Genomic DNA, 10,496 nt, shown 5'->3' on the forward strand with positions numbered 1-10,496 from the left:
TAAACTGAAGATATTCAAAGTTGTTGGATTGAGAAATGAAGAAGCATGAGATAAGACTAGAAACATTTTGTCTAATTTGTTTGTCTCTTTATCAATTAACTTTGTAATATATAAACCAAGAGTAGCAAGTAGAACCACATCCATGTAAATAAGCAATTATGAGAGAAATAGAGAAAGCTAAATCTGTAAAGAATTTCTCTGTTCTTGTGAGTTCAACTTGTAAGCAGCTGTGTACAACATTATAACACAAAGTTCTCTACTTAATATATATCTCTGGTGGAAAATTTCTATCCACCAGAAAGTTTTTAAATACTTTTCTTTGATTACTTTGTGTTTGATTTCATCAATACTTTCATTCCACACCATAGCCAAATCAAACACAGTTATATAGTCACGAATAATGCATCTCCCTGCGTACGGATAATATTCCACTACATCTATCTCCCTTGAGTTATGAACGCAGAGATAGCCATGGTTCATCCAAAATGTCAGATGCGTCCCTGTCCCCCGAATGAGGATAACCCACCAGATAGCAGGACAGGTGATCCCAAGCTCATGGATGTAAAATACAGGATGACTTCAAAGTTCTCTAACGAGGACACCCGTTGAATACAAGAAAAAATCTCCTAAAGCACACACCAATATTAACCCCGCATCCCCAACAAGGACTCCCATTATATATAGGAGGAGGCCTTCAATTATCAGGCATACCCATGGAGGCCTTTAAACGTTTCACGGATATCCCCCTATTTGACCGACTCAAATAGAGAATTCTTCAAAGTTTAGCCACAACAAATATGTTACTGAAAATAATCATCCATTGTTCCCTCCATGCTTGATAGAGTATATATTTATTTATATTTAAAGATTTTTATTCTCATATTTATAATATTATATCATTAATTGGATATTATTAATTAGAGTTTATTTTTCTATGACAGGTGATAAAGAATTCCCAACTTTAGTTGAAATTGGGTTTATTTGGAATTAAATCAAAAGGAAATTCGGATTTATTGGGCTACACGAGCATCCACCACTATTTGAGCCTTAACTTGATAACTAGACATCATATTTGAGCGATCTTACAGCACATGCGAAGCTAACAGAATTGTCTAAATTTTAGAAGTGGTCCAACATCAAGATTCTAAATGGAGCAGCCCAGAATCAGGCCTGGAAGACAACTTACGAATTTTACACCGGAATCCAATTTATTTTAGGAAACTTTTAAGATATGATAGACACACTTTCAGTTTTAGATCGGGAGATTGATGTGCGAATTGTGAGACCAAAAATCTTTGGTTCTTAATAGTTTATAATTGTACTTTGTATGACCATGGGAGTGGCGTTCAAGGCATAGTTGTAGGCATTATAATCTACTTTGGGAGATGATTTTATAAACATTAGAAGGATTGTTTTTAACAAAATAAGAGACACAAATTATACATTCATGATAGTCATTGAAGAACCCTTATTCTTGGATTGTTTTCTCTCACACTTGTTATATAATTTTTATTTTTTTATTAAATTAATTACTAGATAATCATACACCACAAAATTATTCTTCACACTTTTAAACTGTAAGAGATAAAAGACTTGAAATTGGTGTTGATATCAGTCCTTCCTTGAAAATGAACTTCTAAAAATACACATCAACAAATTGGCACCACTGCCGGGGAAGGCAATAATAGTGATTTTGAGTTAATTATTTCTTGTAGTTTGGATTTTATCTTTGTATATAGTTTTTCCCTTCTTTTTGTTTTTTTGTGTGTCTACAGGTTTCTTTGAGGTAGACATCGGAAAGTTTTTGAAGGGAGACGATACGTATAACAATTTTGGTTGGGGTAACGCTTAAGATTTCATCAACAATCAAGAACGATATCAAGATTTTAATTTTTTTAGGATTTTAATGTGTATCATGTGAACTCGTTCAATTGTTACAACTCATATTATGCTCCATACCCTCCTAGCACAGATTTTTTATATTCTTTTGATAATCAATACCATGATGATTCATATGTATGCAATGACGTTGATGAGAGTTTGAGTCATTCTAATCCTTCTTTACTTTATTTGGGACTTCTTAAACACTTTGATGACTCAAATTTTGAGATTGCTAATAAAGGTGATATTCCATGTGAAGAATCAATAGGTTGGTACGAGGAGAATGCTAAAAAGGAATAGGTTTATAATGGAAGTTCAACTTGTGATGCATGATGGTTGTCTTCAAGTTTCTCCTTGTATCAATTTTCCAACGATCCATGATTCTTGTTTATAAATTGATGACAATTTTATGTTTGATGAAAATACTTGTTTAGTTGATTATAATCCCATATGTGTTAACGATAATTTGGATACAACTGAAATTCTACCAAATTTAGAGAATATTGTTGAGCTTAGTAAATTGATAGACGAGGTAAAAACTGATGAGTGTCCAATTATAACTGAGGAGGAAATTAAGGTTGATGCAATTAAAAGTCTTGCTTATGAATATAAAGATCCAATTTGGGAGCAGTTTATGAGTCGTACTTATGATGATTATTTTGACGACTTTTCCAGCTATTTCGGTTTTTCGAGATCTCTTAAGCTAGTGTGATCTATACAATTTTTTTACATATTTATGGATCTAAGATATTTTTACACATCATAATTTTAATACTGATTTGTAGGTATGTGCCGTTATTTGCTTTCTCACCACATTGTTAATGCTAGTCATATGTAAAACTCGAGCTAATTCATGACATTAAAGAAGCGATGCTTGGGAGGCAACCCAAGTTATAATATTAGTCAAATTTTGTTTTTGTTTTTTTACTCCCACATGTTAACTTGATGTATTTTCTTGAAGTGATTCAGGTGTTTATAATGATTTTGGACAAGAATGAAGAAATAACATGATGACACAGGGTGTCCAACATGATCATGCAGCGGAGCCAACGCCTCTCGACTTGTTTTTCAGAATTTGGCATGATCAAGCACATCCTTCACATGGTCATGCGGTAGGGAAAGAAACTCACTGCCAAAGTTTAGGGATTTGGCATGCTCACGCAACTTTCATGCATGATCATGCAGTTGGACAATATAGCTCACATGTAACGGCCTCAACCCCGGGGTCAGGAGTTGATGTCACTAAACACAACAAACCATAATATAAACTGCAAGATTATTATTAATATTAAAATATCATGACCCTAAACCAAGATCTGATCCAGGTTCAAGTATGATTCAAGTTACTCCATATTACAAACCACGTATTCAAATAGTCTGAAACACTAACTTATTCAGCAACTCATCAGAACGCACATGGTCTGATACTAACTACCTCTGAGGAGCTGGGTCCTGAAAGGGACGAGACACGGTTCTACCAAGGTCTGATCAGTCTTCTAGGCATCTGCGATATATATATATATATATATATATATATATATATATATATATATATATATATATAATAGGTTGCAAGGGTGAGCATATAATTCCTCAGTTGTACCAACATATAATATCAAGATAAAAATAGTAAAGTGAACAATTATAGGAACAGAACTACAAATCAACATAAAATCTGCAATCTATAAATCATTTCGAGCAACAGTAAATAAAGAAAGCTGAGGTAACTGGATATCACTGACTAGCATGCTTTTAACAAAATAAACATAGTTGTGTATTGTGTAAGTACCAGAGTCCAATTTTAGCATTCGATTCACATTTGTTATTCAACTGTATCAATTACTTATTCCCTTACGGGAATCGCAAAGCCAAATCAGATACGTAACGGATATATAAAGACAGCTGATCAGACTATCAATACCAGACGGCTCCAACTGCCATCCCATACACCTGTTCCGGAACTCAAAGACTAGCTAGGTCTCTGACCTGCTGGACTAATCGGTTATGTAATGCGCACAACCGAGTTAGCCTCTTACGCCACCTCACTTGGCCACTGGCCTCTATGTATCCCATATCTGATCGTTTTATCCAGTTTTTAAAACACTTATACCTATCTCATTTCAAACCCATTCATTTGAACAGCAAACGTAAAACTGGTTCACAAATCATTTTTATTCGAGATATGTACCTTTCAAAGTTACTTTTCCCTAAAACAGGTTGGAAAACAATTGTTTATAACTATAGGGGATATGTAACTTAAAACGATTATGTTCATGTACGAGAATAAAATAACAGCTTATTCATATGTACTAAACCATAAAAGAATGGTCAGGGGTACTTGCCTTGCAACGCTTTACAAAAACCCTAGGTAGCTTTTATGCTGACTTCGGTCCTTGCAAGACTCGATTGGGATCTACAGTAACAGAATACCCTAATTAGTTATACCGACATGCTTGATATCCTCGAATCCTAATAACCCAATTCGATAATCCCACTCGTATAATGATTATACACATAATCAAGTAATCCGTATTCACATAAGGGTAAAATGTTTTGTATTATAAAGTACGTTTCTCGTATTTAAAATAGATTTTTAGAAAAATTTGACAGTGACTCCTCTATTTATAAGCCTACCCGTCGAAACATAATCGACGTCAATATCCAACAAATCATAATCCACAATTTACGTTTCAATACAACTCGAAATATAAATATCGATTTACGCTCGAAAATAATTTATACGAATCATTTTATTTATTTTATAAAATTAGGACTCAGATAAAAATCATCACCGTCCACCGTCCGCTCGTAAAAATTCATCGCGGACGGCGACAAAATTTATTGTGCCCGAATATATTCGGGTATCCGAATAAATTCTACCGATTAATCGAAAATATTTCCCGCATAAATATATTTTTATTTCATGAATATTGCTCAATAATATTTTTTCCTTCAGAAAATTAATTAAATAATATCAAAATAAACCAACAGCCACGCGCAAAACAGAGAAGAATCAAAGCAGCAACACAGTCGAATCACCACCGCAGACCACCATACACAGGCACAAACACACACACGTCGACACAACACACATACGCAAAAACGCACACATATACAGTCACTAACATACACAATACACACATATATATACATAATTATATGTATAACAAATCAAATAGGAAGCAAGGGAGTCGCCGGAAAATCCGGCCGGAGAACTCACCGGAAGGCGAGAAACCGAGAAAAGCTGGAGAAGAATAGAGAGGGAGAAGAAAGAACGAGAGAAAAGAAGGGAGGGAGATAGAGAAGAGAAGGAGATTGAGAGATTTGGCGAGAGAGAGAGAGAGAGAGAGAGAGAGAGAGAGAGAGAGAGAGAGAGAGAGAGAGAGAGAGAGACAGAGACAGAGAGAGAGAGAGAGAGAGTCAAACAAGGTGTCGGGTGGAAAAAGGGGGTGCCCTGTTGTTTATATATATGTTTTCTGCAAATTGCAACACACTGTCATGTGTTCCTGAAAGCTAACACGTAGTTTTTAGGATCACTACGCCATAGATTAGATTCTGCAACCATTCACAGTGGGGTTGCAAAGAAAAGTGTAATAGTAGCCTTCAAAATCAATATCTACCGCAACCCCTCCTTTTTGATGTTGCAGTAGAGTCAAAATGTGTTACCAAAATGACATATATAATTACAGATGATTTCTTTGAATTTAACTAATTAGTAATTTTTTACATAGAAATGAAATAATAATTGAAATATATATTTTATTTATTTTTAGAAGTTATAATATTAGTGCCATAATTTAAAATATTATAATGATAAATTGAACGCTTTATAAAACTTAACAAGTCACTAGTGGATATTTATTTACAATATTTTTATATTTTTGAATTTCTTCATTTTTCATAAAAAAATATTGAATACAATATAAATCAGTGTAGTTATATTTGAAATACATATTTTATTTATTTTCAAAAATAATAATTTTAGTGTAATTGAAAATCTAAAAACTTATCAAGTCATTAGTGGATTGATTTACAATATACATAGTTGAATTTATTTATTATTTAAAACAATATATATATATATAAATAATTGAGTTTTAAATGAAGTACATATAAATAAATATCAAAACAATCTTTTTTTTCACAACTAAACTTTTTCAATATATAAAATAATTTTAAATAAATATATTGAATTTAAATTTAAACTAAGGTATTTTCATATAAGTGTAAAAGACAAATATTCATTCTATTTTTATTTCCCCTTTAATCAAAGTTGTTGAAATTTCCCTCTTTAATATCAATTATTTCCCCCTCTTCTTCAGAAAAACTAAATTAACTCTCATCTCTCTCTCTCTTCTCTCACAAATTTCTCTCTCATCTCTCACTCCCACCCTCATCTGAAACCCTCCATCTCTCTCTCTCTCGTCTCTCACTATAATAAATCACCTGCACAACCACTCACCTCACCTGCACAACCACTCACTTATACTCTACTTACCACAAATTACACTTACTTATGTTCCACTCCCCTCCACCATGTTCAACTCTATTCGATTTGTCGAAACTGGACTCTCACTCACTCGATTCGTTTGAGTAGATGCTCAATTCGATTTTTTCGAATAAGTATGTGGGCAAGATAAAATCTTCAAGTGTAAACTTGGATTATAATTTCAATTAAGTTTTAAATTGGGGATTTTTTGAACTGAAAACCCTAATTTCTTTTATCTGTTTTTTTCTTACTTTTAGTTGGAGATTTGTTTGACTTGATTGAGGATCTGGTTGTCATGGTGGGAACGAAGGAGATGAGACTCACAATTGTTAGTATTTGAACATTGTTGTGGGACAGAGCACAGGTACCGTGTTCTTTTATTTTATTGTAGTGAAATCATTGTTTTACCATATAATCGGACTTGATACTTATTGCTTCTCTCTCTCTCATCTTTTTCAATTCAATTAACTTACTTAAATCTCTCTCACTCTCTCTCTCGCTCTCTTTGTGAATTGTAGAATTATATAATGGGAGAGATTAAAGACAACAATGCTTACGAAGAAGAGCTCATCGATTACGAGGAAGAAGACGAGAAAGCCCCTGACTCTGCCACTGCTAAGGCCAGCGGCGAACGCCGTTAAAAAGTAAAATTTGTAACTTGCTTTATATGTGTTTACTTATATTAAGTGCTTTGAATTTGAATTATTGCTTATGTTGAATTATTTATTATTTTGTTTGTGAGGTTATGTTGGTATTCACAGCTCAGGATTCAGAGACTTCTTGTTGAAGCCGGAGCTTCTCCGAGCCATTGTGGATTCCGAATTTGAACATCCTTCGGAAGGCAAGATTTGATTTATTGGATCTTTAATTAGTCGAGTATATAAGTTACTGTTGTACAATATGCTTTCTATATATATGTCACTTGCTTGCTGTATTGTAGTGTAAATTAAATTATCTGAACTCGGACAACCTATATCGATTAACCTTGTCATATGTTGCTTATGTATTAAAAGTATTTTTCCTGCTTGTTATCACATTTTGTTTCTGTCCTTGACTTTTCGTCTTTTGAAACTCTGAATTTATAAGTAAAAACTCCAAGTCCTAAATGTAATAACGTGAACTCTGCCTTTTTTTTATGAGGGAGGCTATATAGATCATATCTGACATCATTTTCAATTTTGCAGGCATTATCAAAGACCTCAACAACAGATGACGTAGCTTACTTGGAGAATCAGTTTGCACTACTGGAGCCAGATAAGCACAACTGCATAAACTTGGATGGATGTTGAAATTAATGAAAAGGTTGATGTTATAGTTTCAGATTGGATGGATCAGTTACTCATCTATGATTATGAGGTTATTTTTTCATTATGAGATACAAATTGAAGTTGTTTTTTGTACCATGTCTAGCTTCAGTTTTACGGTCTCGTTGTTATAATCAGTCTTTATATCTTGCATTGGCTACTTTACAGAACATTTTGGGGAGCATCTTTACAGCCATGGATCGCCTGCTAAAACCTGGTGGTCTTATTATTCCTTCCAGGGCAACGGTATGGACGCGTTTAATTTAGCATCCTATGACATGGAACACTAACTTTTTAAGAAAGGTTTTGAAGAACCCTTGAATAATATCTCATACTACTAATAGTAGTAAGAGGTAAAGCTATTTTAACATTATTACCAGACCTATGTTATAGTTATAGTAGTAAGAGGTAAAGCTATACAACAGTATTCTGATTCACAAAACAACAATTAGGAGATCATATACTTTGATTAACGGATTTGATTCATGCATAAATCGTCTAGACTACGGTGCTTGACAGAAATATTGTTTTTTATAACGCCATGACTATTGACTAGTGACATGTTTCCTTAGTATGACACTACACATGTTAGGCATTTCCCTTTATTTCTTGTCGTCTTTGGTATTATTTATTTACTTGTACTAGACGAATGTTTTTGTATTTACACATATAGTATGATATGAACACATACGTCTAACATTACTCAGGCAAGACCTGAAGATGTTTATAGAATGACATAATATGACATAGATACTTGTTTTTGTCTCCTGTTAAATCTATAAATCTAATGACATTTAAGTTATTACTGATGTGCAACATGGCAGGCAAAGGAAAGATGTAAAGCATAAAAGAATGAAGAAAGACTAAATATTTATCAATAATGTAAAAAAATAGCTTTGTATCAGTAATTGTAAACAAAAAAGATAGCATTCTGGTAGCAAGTTACTAGCTTAAGGTTATCTATAAGAAGAGCCTCACTGTAGTACAAAAATCATCATTTTGCTATAAAAAATCAGTATCTAATGAAATTTAAGTTATTATTGACTAGCAAAAAATTTGGATTCTGAAAATGTAACATTCATACGATGTTAAACAGTCAGGACTGGTTGGTGGACTGGAAACTTTATGCGGCCAAGCTTATGGAGCAAGGAAATATCCTAAAGTTGGTGTATATACTTGCAGTGCCATAATATCTCTGCTTCTAGTTTGCCTACCAGTATGTGTATTCTGGATTTTTATGGATAAATTCTTGATTTTAATCATCCAAGATCATTCAATCTCAATTGAAGCCCGCAAGTATGCCATTTGGGTGATCCCTGCATTATTTGGTGGTACAATTCTTAAGCCAGTAGTTAGATATTTGCAATCTCAGAGTTTGACTCGACTCCTGTTTGCAAGTTCTTTCGCTGTTTTATGTGTCCATGTTCCTCTCTGTTGGGCTTTGATATTCAAGTTCAAGCTCGGAACTGTTGGTGCAGCTGTAGCTTTTAGTATGTCAACTTGGTTGTATCTAGTTTTGCTAGTGTTATATATAGAATACTTGGCCTCTTGTGAGACCACCCGAATTTCTTTCACCAGTGAGGCCTTTCTTGTTATCGGGCAATTCTTCCGGTTCGTTGTCCCATCTGCAGTAATGGTCTGGTAATATTCTATTCTTTCTTTTCTTAAACAATCAAGAAAACTACCATCAATATTCCTTTTGGTTGTCTATTTTATGGCATGTTAGATATATTTGATAATGTCATGTCTAATATGATTTGTGTTTAGTTTTCAGATCTTACTTAAATAGGACAAATCAGTACTTAACTGGAAATCAGTACTTATACTGAAGTCAGAACTTAAGTGGTCAGAACTTAAGTTATCAGGAGATATTTATTAGGAGATAATATTAGGACTTAAGGAGACTTTCAGATAAGAAAGGCAGTTGATTGAGAGGAAAGAAGATCAAGACAAACGCAAGAAGAGATATGCATAAAGAAGGAATTCTATGAAGAATAGAATACTTGGAAGAAAAGATATCTGATTGATATATTTTAGGAAGCAGAATTATATTCCATATCAATTAGCAATTATCTTGTAACTGTGTAGTATATAAACACAAACATACGGTTTACACTATATGTGTTATCATTATCGAGAATAATATTCATTGTAACCCTAGCGGCTCTCGTGATATTTGTTCATCACTGAGAGAGGACAGTTCCATATTGTAACAGAGTTTATTATATTGAATAAAGTCTGTTTTCTGTTACTTGAGTTCTTTAATTCGATTTGATTGTGATAAACACTTTATTCAACCCCCTTCTACAGTGTGTGTGACCTAATAAATGGTATCAGAGCAGATCTGTTAACACACAAACAGTTTAAGATCCAAAAACAATCATGTCTGAAGAAGAAACTCCAACTAAGCCCACCAAAACTGAAGAACCTCCAAAGACTCAAATCCATAGTCGATATGAGACTATTAGAGTTCCCATACTGAAACCATCTGAATATTCCATATGGAAGGTGAGGATGTCTATATTTTTGGAAGCTACTGATCCAGAATACCTTGACAGAATCAATGAAGGGCCACACAAGCCAACCAAACTTTCTGTTGTAGTTGCAGGTCAACCAGCAAAGTCTTTACCAAAGGATAAGAGTGATTATACTGCTGAAGATATCTCATCAATTGTTAAGGATGCTAAGGTATGACATCTGCTGCATAGTGCTATTGATAATGTAATTTCAAACGGGTAATCAACTGCAAGACTGCAAAGGAGATATAAGATACTTTGGAGACAAGATGCCAGGGAACCGAATCAATTAAGAAGAATAGGAAG

At 33.7% G+C, this 10,496-nt stretch overlaps 1 protein-coding gene across 3 annotated transcripts; it reads left to right on the top strand.

The window, feature by feature from the left end:
• Positions 1-6,208: 6,208 nt before the first annotated feature.
• Positions 6,209-9,830, top strand: LOC141706041 (protein DETOXIFICATION 14-like). 3 transcript variants are annotated; one of them, XM_074508874.1, is made up of 8 exons: positions 6,209-6,504; positions 6,628-6,734; positions 6,889-7,014; positions 7,113-7,211; positions 7,555-7,726; positions 7,843-7,920; positions 8,771-9,315; positions 9,442-9,830. In XM_074508874.1, the coding sequence occupies exons 5-8, from the start codon at positions 7,649-7,651 to the stop codon at positions 9,461-9,463; spliced, it is 723 nt and encodes a 240-aa protein (XP_074364975.1). In that variant the 5' UTR covers positions 6,209-6,504; positions 6,628-6,734; positions 6,889-7,014; positions 7,113-7,211; positions 7,555-7,648; the 3' UTR covers positions 9,464-9,830. The 3 variants fall into 3 exon arrangements, with proteins under 3 accessions (XP_074364975.1, XP_074364977.1, XP_074364976.1); XM_074508876.1 differs by having other exon boundaries at positions 7,555-7,672; XM_074508875.1 differs by having other exon boundaries at positions 7,132-7,211.
• The last annotated feature ends 666 nt before the right edge of the window (positions 9,831-10,496 follow it).

Source organism: Apium graveolens, chromosome 2 (assembly GCF_009905375.1).
Source record: "Apium graveolens cultivar Ventura chromosome 2, ASM990537v1, whole genome shotgun sequence".
Lineage (NCBI taxonomy): Eukaryota > Viridiplantae > Streptophyta > Magnoliopsida > Apiales > Apiaceae > Apium > Apium graveolens.

Bases quoted from the DNA above. Each gene is read 5' to 3' on its own strand.
- LOC141706041 (XM_074508874.1), top strand. From the start codon at position 7,649: ATGGATGTTGAAATTAATGAAAAGGTTGATGTTATAGTTTCAGATTGG. The intron at 7,727-7,842 runs GTTATTTTTTCA...GCTACTTTACAG, and splicing joins TACTCATCTATGATTATGAG to AACATTTTGGGGAGCATCTT. The intron at 9,316-9,441 runs GTAATATTCTAT...ATTTGTGTTTAG, and splicing joins CCATCTGCAGTAATGGTCTG to TTTTCAGATCTTACTTAAAT.